At 36.4% G+C, this 15,153-nt stretch overlaps 1 protein-coding gene across 5 annotated transcripts in view; it reads right to left on the reverse strand.

Moving 5' to 3' along the window:
• PIK3CB (phosphatidylinositol-4,5-bisphosphate 3-kinase catalytic subunit beta) overlaps positions 1 to 15,153 on the reverse strand; it is an 88,481-nt gene that overhangs the window by 35,104 nt on the left and 38,224 nt on the right. For all 5 annotated transcript variants that reach the window (XM_058187681.1, XM_058187677.1, XM_058187679.1 and 2 more), the window contains 6 exons: positions 11,338 to 11,520; positions 10,063 to 10,224; positions 7,428 to 7,514; positions 5,705 to 5,956; positions 3,666 to 3,762; positions 2,481 to 2,611 (listed from right to left, as the gene is read on the reverse strand). In XM_058187681.1, coding sequence (XP_058043664.1) covers positions 2,481 to 2,611; positions 3,666 to 3,762; positions 5,705 to 5,956; positions 7,428 to 7,514; positions 10,063 to 10,224; positions 11,338 to 11,520 — 912 coding nt within the window. The remainder of the gene's footprint in view (positions 1 to 2,480; positions 2,612 to 3,665; positions 3,763 to 5,704; positions 5,957 to 7,427; positions 7,515 to 10,062; positions 10,225 to 11,337; positions 11,521 to 15,153) is intronic.

Below are 15,153 nucleotides of genomic sequence, written 5' to 3' on the forward strand. Positions count from 1 at the left end.
GGCAATATGCTGACTCTGTAAACTGCTTAGAGAGGGCTGTAAAGCACTGTAAAGGATTATATAAGTCTAAATGCTATTGCTATTTCAGATTTATGCTGGATGGAATGTGGCACTCATTTTTAATTAAAGGAGAAGGAAGCTTATATTGGGTCTGCCCATTAGCCCTTCTAGCTTAATATTCAGGAATTTTTACCCAGATCTATCTAGAGATGCCAAAAATTCATCTTGAGACTGTGTGAAATGCAAGGTTCTACTGGGGACAGGTTTATGACAAAAAGAATTGTAATTTCTAATTCCTCATGATTCCAAATTCTCAATTCATTTGCTTCAGTATTTCTAGCAGTAGTTGGTAGCAGAAAGAATAGAATGAGAATAGGCATCAAATTGGCCCAAATTCCATACTGTTCTCCAACCTAGAGCCTGCACAATGCTCCATTTGTGCTTGTGCTCAGACGAAGTATCCTCTCCGCACCTCCCTGCCAGGCCACTAAACCAGAAAGGTTGGGGACTGTTGTTTTAGACAACCATTTATACAACTTGTCAATTTAAAGTTTTCAAGTTGTACCTATAACATTGTTTCCTTTTTCAGCTACTTCTATTGGCAACTTAAAATGTATGTTTATATCCCCCTACAGATGGAAGGAACGAAACAGATTTTATATCTAAAGATACTGTAGATTCAAATGATCTGCATCACATTTTAGATATTATCAGTAATAGGGGATTTAAATGAAACCCCCTCTCACATATTGAAACATACATATGGATTCTGCAGCTGCACAGTAGTGTATCTGCAGGATTAAGAGCTAAAGATTTCTGGTAGAAACTTTGTTCACCTATATACACAGGAAGAACTTCTATCCAACCTAAGTTTTGAAGACAATCTCATTGATTTAAAACGGAAGTGACTATTGAGTCCATATGGTCTCTGAGCCTGGTTGTTTTCTTGCAGATATTTTGTCACCTAATTAGGTAAAATCTTCAGTGCTAGAAGGGAGTAGAGTTTACTGTTTATATACAGTGGCTTGCCATGTCAGAATTGATGAAAGTAGTTTTCTTTTTGGCATTTCCTGTTGTTTACTGCTTGATTCTCTGGTGTTAATTCTCTTATTAATTTCTGTTTATTTGGTTATTGATTGCTGATGAGGTAATGTTCTGGTCTTTTTTTAAAAGCTTTTTTAATTGTCTCTTGAATGGTTGTAAATGTTGTCTATATGCTTGTCGATGGCTGATTTGAGTGGCAAGCTTTCAGGAATTCCCCAGCAGTTTTGGATTTAGTTTGGTCTAGGATGAAACTATGATTAAATCGGTGTGTTGTGAAATTAAGGATTTTTCATTGTGACTTCTGACTGCAAGTTGATGTTCATGGATGCCCGCTGTCTATCCTGCATAGTGGCTGTTACAGATTTTATTCTGTATGTTGCAGATGACTCCTACCTTTTTTTCCACTTTGGGCTACAGTGTCTTTTGTTTTTACTGAAGATGTTGTAGAGGGATTTAATTGGTTTGTGTGTTGGTGATGCTGTATGGTAGCCTGTAGATTGATTATTTCTTATATATAGTTAATGTATGGTAGTATTATTCTTCTCATAGCTTGTGCTGGTTGTGCTGAAGTGGGTTAAGTGGGTCAGCCACTTTTGATAAAGTTGTGTAGGTATTCCTTCTGTTAGAAGATATTATTTAGATGGTCTGTTTTCTTTTTCCGGTGTTCTGGGTAGCCGCAATGCTTTTATGCTCCTTTGAATATGTTCTGCTTCCCTCATGGGAGGTTGGGTTGTTACTTTGGTAGTGGACCATTAAATTAGTGTGGGTGGTTTCTCCCTTAAAGTTTTCTAATTTGCCACCATTTCTTCTGCTAATGAGGTCACTCAAGATGGGCAGTGCATTGTTGTTATCTTTTTTCCATATGAATTTTATTTCTTTGAAGATGTTGTTGATTGCTTCATTTCTTCTTTATATCAGATCCATACTTTTGATTTTATGCATGGGAACGCTGTGGTTTCTAGATGCTGCACTACAGTCTTTGCTATGAGTCCTTAAAGTGGTGATCCCATGAGTGTTTTGTGATTTTTTGATATATAATTTCAATCACATTGAAAATAGGTAGTGAGCCAGAGGTTGATGAAGTCTATTTTGGGGTATGTCAATCTTAGTGTAGTTGTTTATTTTGGGCATATTGCTGCCATGCATTTTTCCACTAGTTCTGAATTTATGGATGTAAGGAGTGCTGTGACATCGAGTGAAACCATCATCTTACCTTCTATATTAGGTCTTTGATTTTCTGGAATCACTGTAGTGGGGAGGTGATAGAATATTTGCTCCCCTCTGTGAGATGTCCAAGCTTTTTTTGTGAGTTCTTTAGCTATGTTGTAAGTTCCCTGGTAACAATACAATTGGACAAAGAGGTATGTTGGGCTTGTATATTTCGGGGCACTGCTGTGGAAGTGAAAGCATAGGCAAAAATTATCATGATGCCTTACCTTATCAAAAGGGGGGTAATAAATAGGACATTTTGAATATTCTTGAAATCTGATTTGCAAAGTTGTTGCATTTTCAGTGTATGGGTTAGTCTGTACCGTTCCCATTGGATTCAACATTTCTTCAAGCTCATCTAGGTAACCAGAATAACAAACATTTTGTTTAACTATACATATTGTTTAAGAACATTACTTCTGTAAATATATAAACACATTTCAAGATCCTCATGGCTATGCTACCAATGCTAAATATACTTTATAAACAGAGGTAGATTACTTTAACTATGAGGGCCAGCAGAACAACCTTCAAAGAAACAGAGACCAATGTATTTCCATATAAACTAATGGAAATTCAAAACTAATTAGAAGTTAGATGGAAATGTAAATATTCTGAACACAGGTGTTCAAGGCTGAACTATCCAACTTCACTGGAAATGTTCTAATGGCAAAATGTTCTGTATGACATTACTGGAAGTGGTCGAGAGTCAAAATGGTTACTCCCCTATTTCACAGGGAGGATTTTTTTTTTGAGGCTGAGTCACTTGTGTTACAGTCAAAATGGGATGTTTCAAAATTGGAATGTTATCTGCCTTAAAATCTTTTGTATACCTGTATTAAGATATTTATTCCATACATAACCATATTTTCCATTCTTCATTTTACTCTTAAAATACAATGACAGAGAAACAAGTTCTAACCTATTTTAATGAAAATGGAACTTTTAAGAGATCTATTAGGACAGAGTAGTGCTTTACATTTAATTTCCAAAATGTGGTTCAGAACGTGCACTAAATATAGCACATATGTGCAACAACTTTTAAGTCTCATGCATTGTTTCTTCAGAACGACACAGCAGCTTCCCTTGCAAAGGTTAAGTATTAACCTAGCCACCATAAGATATCCATCTCTTAACAGAAAGTTTCTATACTGGCAGCCAAGAGAAAGATTTCATTTTAGGAAAAAGAGCTCTCTATTTTCGACTGATTATCATTCCTATCAGTAGTTTTTTTTTTATAACTATACATTACAGGTCTTCATCCTGTTCTCTAATAATTAATTAATTAATTAATTAATCCTAATCTGCGTTGCATGCCTTTCATTCTAGAGTAGCTGTTGTAGGCAGTCCCAGCAGCCACTCTGAAATCAACAGAGGCTATGCAGGAGCCCATACAGCAACTTCAGTCTCACCAGGAAATGATGACCAGCTGTGCAAGAGAAGGTCTCCAGTTTTCAACTGTCCTTTAAAATCAAATACCATAGTATTGACCCATGCCACAGGATAATGCTGCAAAGACAAACCAAATAATTTGAAAATTAATACCAGGGGAGGTGAGGTGTACAGTGACACTGAGATATACAAATCCAAAAGTACAATCAATAGGGAAAAAAATTGCTACTAATTAAGTTGCTGATGGTGGGAAGGATCTTAAAAGACATTCAAGAATAATGTAGCTTGAACAATCGGGACTAAAGGACACCCAGGTACGAGCTATCACAAACTTATTTTCCCACTTATTTACCAGCCCTATTCTCTCAATGTGACTGACTGCAAATGGTTATGAAGATAAAAAGCTAATGAGTGTAAACAGTGAACGCCCTGATAGAAAAGATGCCTGTTCACCGCCCTGAGTCCTCCGGGAGAAGGGCGGTATACAAATTAAATTATTATTATTATTATTATTATTAAGTGTTAATAAATACATAAACATTTACAAAAAACATGAATCTAAAAATGAATCATTCAAATAATTAATAAATATATTCAAATTGATTATAGTTAAATTTTATAGTTCATTAACATTCTAGACCAGTTTAACAGAGATAGCACATTAGTTTTAAATTTAATTAGCCCAATAATAGATGTTTGTAGGATGAAATGCCTTTGTCTTTTTAGACTATAAAAATATTTTAGTGCACAAAACACACATAAAAATGTTAAGATTAATGTTTATTACAGAAAATATTAGGGAAGCTCTAGTGCCATGATGGTGAACCTGGGGCACATGGAGCCATATCATATGGGCACATGAGCTCAGCTCCGGTGCACAGCACCAGCCAGCTGATTTTTGAGCCTTCTGGGCACACCGGTAGTAGGGAAACAGGTTGTTTCCTGCCTCCGGAGGGCCTGGATGTGGCGGGGTAGGGAAGGCCTGTTTTTCGCCGTCCCCAGGCTCCTACCGGGCCCACTGTGCCATTGCGTGCCAAAAGTGGGGGGGAGCGTGGATGTGTGTGTCACACATGCATATGTGCGGGGTGTGTGTGCATAGAATTATGGGTGTGGGCATGCGTGTGCGTGACACACACACCCGCTTTTGGCACGTGATGGCAAAAAAGTTAGCCATCATTACTCTAGTGTAATGCAAACAAAATGTGAAGTGTTGAAACAACCTGAAACCTCAAACACCATATTCTTATTTCAGTTACAAGGTTGTCCTCGAGTTACAATGGCAACTGGAACCAGAATTTCCATCACTAAGCAATGTGGCCATAAAATGTGACTGTATCACTTAGTGGAAGCAATTCCTGCAGTCCTGTTTGCCACTGTTAACTGAATACCATGGCTGTTATGCAAGGGAACTTCCTGATGACTATCCATAACCATAGCCAATGGAGAAGCTGACAGGAAGTTGCATGTCCCAGTTCCTCGGGCAAGTAAGTGGTTGCTACCAGGTGGGGAAAGGTGTGTGAGTGGGGGAAACTTTCCCCTGCAACTTGCAACCTTCCCTGATGGCTTCCGCACTGACAATCTGCAGAATGTCAGAAAAGGTTGCGATCACATGATTGGGATTGGAATGCTTGGGAACTGGTTGTGTGAACGAGTTGCTAAGCACCCAAATTGTGATAATGTGACTGTGAGGGTGCTGGGACGGCTGGGAACTATAGACCAGTTGTAACTATAATTTGTTCAGATTCATTCTAATTTGGAACCGTTGCTGACCAAATAAATGGCCATAGGTCAAGGACAACCTGCATATCTTTCGATGGTTTCCATCACTGCACATGGGAAGATTCTCCCTTCATTTTATCATCACAGCAGCCACCCTGTGAAGTAGACTAGGTTGAAAGAAACAATGGCTGATTTGAAACAGCTTTTCAGGAGTTTAAGTATCTTTTCATATATAAAGGGAAATATAAACCTAAAATATCTACAGCCACACAGATACACAGGAAGTAACATACCCTGCTGCGGAAAGGAATGTAAAGAAGGAATTAAATGCATTCATTACCACTTTCCCAGCTTTCCTCATGGTCTGGTATTTGGATGGATTCAGTGCCTTGGCTGATTTTTTATTTTTCATTTTATCCATAACAGCATAAACCACAAAGCACAATCTAGCCATTCTCGGCAAATCACAAACATTGATGTCAAATTCCAAGAGTTCATTCCAAACATGATCATTTCTCCCTGCTATTTCTGAGCTTACAATAGGTTTACAAAGGAGTTCAGTACCATGGAAGAGGCCAGCCCTGATATGAACCTACAAGACACACGACAGAAAATTATTTTAAAATATTGTATCAACTAAACAAATAATACCAAGGATTATTAAAATACATGTACTTGGAAAAAAACATGGAAAAAGTGGCTTTCATGCAATTGGTCTTAATAATATTATTGTATGCTGTATGCAATAAATTCTAAACAATTCTGCTGTAAGGAGACAAATTTATTTTATGTTCTGTTCTGGGAAGTATCAGGTGGTTGGGTAAAAGGCAATGGTGAATGCTTCTCTGCACGAGATGAGGGAAACTTTTTTTAGGGAAGGTTGTTGAGTAAATGGTTGGCTAATAGCTCCTGAGGGGGCTGGAAGAAACAGATTATCTGGATCCATTTCAATCAGGATTTGGGCCTGGTTATAGAACTGAGATGGCATGACTGCGTTTGTTAATGACCACTGTTGGGATTGTGATGAAACCAATACTTCCTTCTTAGACATCTTGAACTCTCTCTGACATTTCTGATCATAAAGCAGCCCAGCAACTCCAGCTGTGAGTCCAGAATGCACAGCACTCTTGAATTAGGAAAGGCGAGGTCAGAAATGAAATATCCCTACTTCTTAGTGATCCACAAAGTCACAACCACTTGATCTTGGTTGGATGAGCTGGGGATGGTCCCTCCCTAGCCAAACCCACAAAATCTAGAGACACTGAGACAGAACTTCAACAGCCTCACTTTGCTGACCTGGGGATCAAAAGATATAACTGGGTTCTCATCACCTACTGCTTTCATGTAGATGTTGAAAAGGAGGTGGAAAAGAGTAGAACCCTAAGGCATTCCACAAGGAGGTGCTCAGAGAACATCCCTCTCCGCAACCAGCACCTATTGGAACCAGCCCTGGAGAAAGGAAAAGAACCACCCTGGAATGGTATCCCCAATCCCTTGCCCTCAGAGCTATCTCAGAAAGATACCATGATGAACACTATTGAAAGCCACTGAGAGACTAAGAAGCACAAAAATGAATTAAAAAGTAACTGCTTTGTAAAACTACTCAAACAAATTGAGCAGAAATCAATAAGCACACAATAAAATACATCCTCTATGGCTCGGCGGTAGTTAAATATAAGAAAACATTTGTGTGTTGTACTTGGGCATCACTCTATTTAAATGTTCAAAATAATTCATCTTTAAGCTACTGAATACATTAATGGCATTTAACACTAAAACAATGTATTTTAAAAGGAGGATTTTTTTAGTTTCATAGGAAATGATGGTTCATTTCCCTTTTTACTTACCACAGAAAAGAATGTTTATGTATGACTCAATTTGAATTGTCCATAGTTTGTAAACTGAGCAAATGGAACATTAAATATCAAATAACATAAATTATATAAACTTATATCTGATAGCTTTGCTCATAAATTAAATAATAACTCAAGTATGATCATAATATACTAAATTACTGCGATGAACAAATAATGTATCTCTTGTATTGGAAAATAGTTACTTACTTTGGCAGTTTCTTCTGTATTCAATTTACTACCATTTACTAGCAAAATTTTGAAAGGGTGGCCAATCTCCCAGACACTTTGAGTCAACTGTAGTAGAAAGAAAACAGCACTGGGTGATTTTCATTCTCTTTAAGCAATACATATATACTGTACATACACATTTCAAAATCAGTATACCAGTAGTACAATTCTAATTTGCAGAGCATCTGTTAGGAGTGATTCTGGATACAATGGAAGTGCCTGTCCAACACTGGATAAAGTTCCAGGTAAGAAAAGGACAATCCACTTTGGAAGCCCCAAGTAACGCAGAACATTTGCAGGCAATAAACTCAAATCAGAGATTATTTATCCCAGGGAGCTCAGTCTGGCATTAATGCAGTAATTCATCCCTCCAATTCAATAACAGGAGAAAATGCAAAACTACCTGTTAGGATTCTTTTCAGAATCATTTCTCTTTTGTAAATAACATTTCAGCAGATTAGAACAGAAATATTAAACTGAAGTCATAAATTCTGTTTACTGCAAAAGTTCTCACATTGTAGGTTGGGGATATTTCATTTTTTTGTAAAAAAAAAAAGATGATCAGGTTTGTTCAGGCCAACTGGAATCTCTTCCAAAACTCCCCCTGTCTTACCTAAACAAGCGTACAGTGGGCTACCATGGGTGTAGCCATCTCAAAACTATGACAGCTGAAGTACCATATTTTTCGGTATATAAGACGCACCAGCATATAAGACGCACCTTAATTTTGGAGGTGGGGGGACAAGAAAAAAAGAATTCTGCCTCTGCCTACCATGATCCTGATGCTGGTAGGCAGAGGCAGAATTCTTTTTTTCTTGTTTTTTAAAATGTGTGCAAAATCTTGTGCCAAACTGATTTAATTAATATGATTGCTATTCACAATTAAGATCAATTAATATTTAACTGGTTAATATTAATTATGTAAAAAGGTAGTTCCTAGTTTGCTTATCTCTATCAATGCTGGTTGGATTTGATGGGGAGTGGAGTTCAGAAATATTTGGGGAACCTGCAGGTTATTTAAAAAGAATAAAACACAAGGGCTGCACTAGCTGTGCTTTCAAAGTCCAATGACCCCCAGAAGGGAGTACATAAAGATTTCAGCAGTTCAAATTTTTGCAGCCCAGGTTGGGTAGCCTGAAATACCCAATTCCGCTGCCTGATGAAATTTCTCCCCACAACTGGACCACACCAATGCTGTCCCCCTCAACCACATCAAGTATAAGGGCGTCCCGCAGGCCACGCTGCTTCAGACGCCGCTGACTGTAGGAGCTCGACCACCCCCAGAAATGGTTGGAGAGCCAGACTATCCCCTTTGCTGCCTTTCCCTTTGCCCTACGTTTATCCGCCACCCAGCCCGCAGTACGAAGCTCTGAGGCCCCCCTGCCCAAGCCAGCCCCGCCTGCCACCACCCCACAGTGGAGTCTCCATCACCGCTCCTACGCGGACCTTCAGGGATATCGCAACAGCTGGGACTCGGCATCTAGCCTGATCCCCCGTGAGTGGGGAGAATGACCATTGAACTGCTGTTGCTCAGCTCTGCTGCCCAGGCCCAGTTGGAAGTCCATGGCCAGGAACTCCAGCTGGACTCGCAGCGCCTTGCTGCCTACCACCTGCGCATCCCGTTGCCCTATGCAGTGGATGAGAGCAGTGGGCAGGCCATGTTCAACAAAGCTGCGTACCCTCCTCCAACTTTTCTGCAAATTGCTTCAGAGAATTGAGAAAAAAAATGCCGGAAAACATCATGCAGGGAAGCAACACTTCAGGAAATGGGGGAAGAAAACACGAACGCTCTTTTTCCTCCCCTAATGCCCGAAGCGTTGCTTCCCTGCATGGCGTTTTCCAGCGGTTTTTTTTTTCAATTCTCTGAAGCAATTTGCAGAAAAGGAGGAGGGCGTGCAGCTTTGCAAACTGCTTCGGAGAACTGAGGAAAAAAATGCTGGAAAATGCCAAGCAGAGAGGCGACGCTCTTTTTCCTCCCCCATTGCCCGAAGCATTTCCTGCAGTAACACGGCAGCCAAGCCGGCTCCTGAAGTCTGCCGCCCCTTCGTGCCCTCAATTCCCGACCCATGGCAGCGACTCCCCAAGAAGCAGAGAAGGACGGCTTTCTCTTCCGCTTCGGCTCCTCAAAGCCAAGCTGCGCCTGCAAGCGTTTTCGGAGAAGCAAGCAAAGCGGAAATGCATCAACGACGCCAAAAGGGGAAGAAGAGAGCCCGGATCACGTCCTACAGCCGACCCACAGCACAACCCACAGCCGACCCGCTTTCCACTGAGGATTTTTGGCCAACAACCTCCGAAGGGTGGGGGGCAGCAGGTGGGTGGGGCTACATTCGGCGTATAAGACGCACCCAGATTTTCACCCTCTTTTTCCGGGTAAAAATGTGTATCTTATATGCCAAAAAATACGGTAGTTTTGTGGTCACTTAAATTCATGATTTAGTTTTATTCATGAAGCACACAAATATATTTTATCATTTTAAGGCACTGCAGTATTATAGTTTGAAAATCTCTGGATAGTAGTCAGGGTTCTCTGAATAAATATCTCCCCTCAGGTCTAGAGTAATAATAGCTCCCTCCCCCAAAATAGTAACATCCATATATACGCATGAAAACTCACACGTGATTTTTTGGGTGGTAGAGGAAGAGGAAGATTGTTTGATTTTCGATTTACTGCTGCTTCTATAGCGATCATTTCCTGTTCATACATTGCTTTAATTGTGCTGCATTCAATAAGTGTCAGCTGAGGAAGAGCTCTGTTTATTACACAATAATGGATATACTGAAAAAGAAAATTATATGATTACTTGGAAGTTCAAGATTGCATGGTCCCAATTACAGAATCCCGAGGGCAGTTTGTGCTCCTTCCAGAGGACACAATGTGAGCCCTCTAGCTCCTGTTAAAAGTTGTAATGGAAAATAGGAAATTATTAAATATAGATAATTTAATTAACTGCACTTAATAACTTAATCTTAAGAAAATGTTAATTTATATGTGAACTATATACATTGTATTTTAAGTAAATTAAAATCACATTTAGCTGTCCAGAGTTGCTGGGAGCCAGGTGGCATATAAATTCAATAATTTTTTATTATATTTATGTAAGGTTAATAAATTATTATTATCTGTTCATGACAATATGAAGCCACATTTGCCAATTCTTTAGCTAGGTTGGCCTTTATATATATCAAGTTCTTCCCAAGGATGTCATAATGTATAGACATGCTATATACGGTATGTGGATCCAAGCAGTGTGGTCTTTTTCAGTTGACAGATGGAAATTGTGTCACTGCAGTGATTTTCTAGGTGCCATTTAGTATTTTTTATTATGGCATTCAGTAGGTTAATAATCATTATTATTAAACCATATTAATGATACATTGCTTTAATAAATTATTAATACTAAAATTATTAGCCCATTCCAGTTCTGTATACTTTTTTTATTTTGCCCACTTTCTGAAATGAGTATACAAATATACAGTCAAAAACACAGTATATATGTCCATGTATTAAAATATAATTAAGGCCAAAGAACTTCAGAAAATAAGAGTAAGTTGGAAAAAGATTATGCTTTTATTACCAATTAAGCAACGCATCCAAAGTTATAACTAAATAATTTGCTCCCAACTCTACAGATTTAAGTTTTTAAAATGTTGATTAGGATATGTATAGTACTATATATTTCTTATTAATACGACAACAAAGTTCTCATAACTTCTCTCCTTTATATGAAATTCTTTTTCTCTTTAAGTCCATGTGTACTAGCATTACCAAATAAGCTAATATTAAAAAGAAAAAAAAATCAAGAATATTATTCACAGTTTAAATCAATATTTTATATATGATTTGGTTTTCCAAGTTCCAAATTGGCATATTATTTTGTGAGAAAGCTACCTGGAATTGAATTAATGGATGATCCCCAAAAACATATTCCAGTCTTCCATTAACTTGTAAAACATAATCATAAGGATCAACTTCTTCATTTTCTTTTCCATGGATAGTCAACCATTTCCGAATTGCCAATTCATTCAACTTAATAGGGTTAATATTAGGAGACACTTGAAAACTAAATACATCCTATTAAGAAAAAAACAGAATTTATTATTATCAAGCATTAAAAGGAATTTGTTTATGAAATTATAATTATTTTAAGGTATCTTTTGTGTTGAGAAAAACACTATATAACTGATAGAAGAATGACTTAGATTTATAAATATTTTTCAACAAAATTACTTTTGATTGACATAATTTATCTGACAAGTTTAATCACTGGTAACTAGAAGTACTGTAGGAATGTTTTTAACTGATAAAGGCTCCCATTCCATATAGAAAACTCATACCGTATAAAACTCTTATTTGTTCCTTTGTTTTATAGAATTAGTAAATGATAGAGATAGAGGATACTACTTATACCCACATCCTGCTGAATTCAGGAATTTAAATTAAAAGCATCTCAGAAAGATGGATTGAGTAGTCTCTATAAGAATGTATTCAAAAAGGATTTGACCTTCTCTTTGATATCCCTTCAATTTTTTGATGAATGCTATCTTATAACTTATCTGTTCTCTAAATCTTCTCTTCCCATGGTAAACTGGTAAAGTCCAGAAGACTTTAATTTCTTTTCATGTATAATTCTTACTAAAATTATTGAAAAAAGGATGTTAATTTGTGTTCATTCTCATTGTCTGAATCTATTTCAGTTTGTTGGACTCCTTGGTATGGTGTTCAAAACTGAATATAACAATAAAGCTAGGGTCTAATCAGCTAAGAACATGGCGGAGCTAAAGTAACATCTGTAATGACTTATGTGGCCTATCACAATCATCAATACTTGAACAAACCCATATCCGCTTTCTAAGATCCATTGTGTAGACAGACAAAAACATTCCAGCTTCTGCAATAAATCCTGAAATAAATATCCACTCCTTCTGCAGCTTTACCACAATTTGAGCTGGTGGAAGATATTTTCTATGGACCAGGATAGACTACCAAAAAGGTGTCTTGTTGAACTATCTAGCATGTTCCTGTCACATGGCTAGATCACTTTACCGAGGCCATGGATTTTTATTTTCTTATTTAATCCTAGCTAGCTACCAAGCAAAAACAAGTTCAAACAAAAGGTCCTGGATATTAGTGCTCAAGATGCTAACATCAAATTCTTAAAATGACTGACCCAGAACAGAAATACTTTTCAACTAGAAAACTATCTAACTTTGCCAATGTGCCTGGCAAAGCAGCTTTAATGAAATCTGAGTTCCTGGTTTCTATGGTAGAACAGGGGCAATTTCATCAAGTGCCCAGATATGTATATGTGGTGCACCACTAATCAAGTACCTCAGTTATATCCTCTTTGATTGCCAATTATGCGCTTTAGCTAAAGCAAGGATGTTAAAATCATTAATTGATAGCACAGCCCTTAGGACCCCATCTACAGATGACCTTACTTCCTCCAAAGTACAAACATATAGCAGTAAGAAAAACTGCCAAACTTGATAGTTAAAGCCATCTGACTTCCCATCTAGAGCAGATTGGAGTCAACTGCTAAGGTAATGATCTTATACGATTATTTCATCGAATATTTTTACATATTTCAATATGTTCTATTTTTTAAATTTGATCTGGTCTTTTAATCAATAAACAATAAACAACGTTTCCATTTGTAGCAGCTGTTTTACACTGCTGACTACATTATGAACTCAATTATCACTTCAATATATTTTTACTAAGCCAGTTCTTGCCCTGTTGAGCCTGTGTATTTGATTTTTGTTTCCCAAGTAAAGTACTTTGCATTTGCCCATGTTAATTTTTACTATTATTTTCAGCCCATTTCCCAAACAACCCAAGACTAATCTAAATGTTATTTTTATCTTCTAAGGTATTAGGTATTTTGTTTTTTGCTGTATCATATTATAAGCTCTTCTCCCTTTGTTCTTCCAAATCATTAGGGGAAATATTGAAGAGTAGAGAAGTGAATCTTATGGCACTCCATTTGGTACTCATTCCAGTTTGATGAAGAATGTCTTTGAGTTCTCTTTGAATATAGATTGAAATCATCTACCGGTATATATCGAATTAAGTGTCTCTTTAACAATACTGTCATTAACTACTCTGCTAAATTCAAAATATGTCTACTAAATTCCACATTTACTATGCTAATTTCATTTACTAATGAAATTAGCAAATAAAATTATGAAATAAAGGTTGTTCTAGAAAAATAAATAAATGAGAATTTCAGGTAATTACTGCATTGCATCCTTTGATTCCATAGTGCTTTCAGATTAATCTTTTTATAACCTCCTTTAACATATTTCAAGTTATAAACATCACTAAGTCCTTTTCTTTTAAAATATATTAAATTATATTTATCCATTAATAAAAACCACTCAGAGAATTAAAATAAAATTATCTAGATATAGATGTTTATACTGATGATGTGCTATTGCAGCAAGGAATATGTATCACATTTTTATAACAAATGATTCTAAAAGTTTAAAAGGAAAGCCAATAAAATTTAAAGAAACCGCCTTATAACAAAAAGAAAAGAAACACAGCAATTTGTAAAAATATTATATTCTAGTTTCTATGCATATCATTGCATTATTATATATAAATACTATGCAATAATTAATATAGGGTTATTACATGGCAAATAAGAATAAGAGTAAACAAAGATTGATTCTACAGAGAAAAAATTGAAATTAAACAAAAACTTTGTTTTAGTATTTTAAAACCTTCTGTGAAAAGTAATTTTTAAATTTTCTTAAAGTATTTCAGAGTTCAAATGTTGATTCTTACACACTTCAAAATTGGCCAGATATATATCAACACTATACAACTGAAATAAAGTAAGAAAAATGTTTTCCCTGTTAAGAATCCTCCTAGCAGTGTCTATTCCACATTCACAAAATGCTTTTATAAAGACATATGGAGCTTTCACTCCAAAAAAAATGTAAGAAGGATTCAAAAGCAATTATTGACAAATGTAAATCATAGCTCAGTTTTCATTTCATCTGGTTTTATTATTATTATTTTTTGTCTGCGACTTTATTTATGTATCAGCTTTTTGGTAACCAGCCAAACCTCATGATGGAGTAGCATAGCTATAATAAAGAAGTCAGTCAAAATCAATTCAATATTTTCTTAGTTTCAAAATATATTTGTCTCAAAACTTATGTTCTCTGAAGTTTCTGCCAAAGCCCAGGATTCAAAATCAAATAGCAAATATTCAAAAATAAAGTCATCAGCTATATAGTTGTTATTTCACAGGAATCACCTGTTTCTATAAAGCTCTACAAACAGTTTAAGTTAATGAAAAAAATCTAATATAAATATTAATAAGATTGCTAGAAGAGATGGGATTGAAACTAACTTTTCCAAAAAAGCTATTTTCCCAGTTGATAAATTCCTCTTAAACTACAATTCCTGCAAATATCAGCTGACATGGAAATTTTGAGCCAGGAAACACATGGCAAGAAAAAGTTAATATGCCCTTAGCTAAATTACTTTCTCTATGCCCCAGATTTTTGTTTGTAAAGAAAATGACAAGTGTGTAAGATTCAAGCAGGTTCATAATCAATATATTGATTAATCTTAAGAACTCAGAAAAAATAACATAATTTTACTTTCAGACCACTATAGTATATCTGTTTTTACTCTTATGCATATAGAAACAAAACAATTTTTGTAACTATGTAACTCATACATGTATGC

This window comes from Ahaetulla prasina, chromosome 6, assembly GCF_028640845.1.
Source record: "Ahaetulla prasina isolate Xishuangbanna chromosome 6, ASM2864084v1, whole genome shotgun sequence".
NCBI classification, from domain to species: Eukaryota; Metazoa; Chordata; class Lepidosauria; order Squamata; family Colubridae; genus Ahaetulla; species Ahaetulla prasina.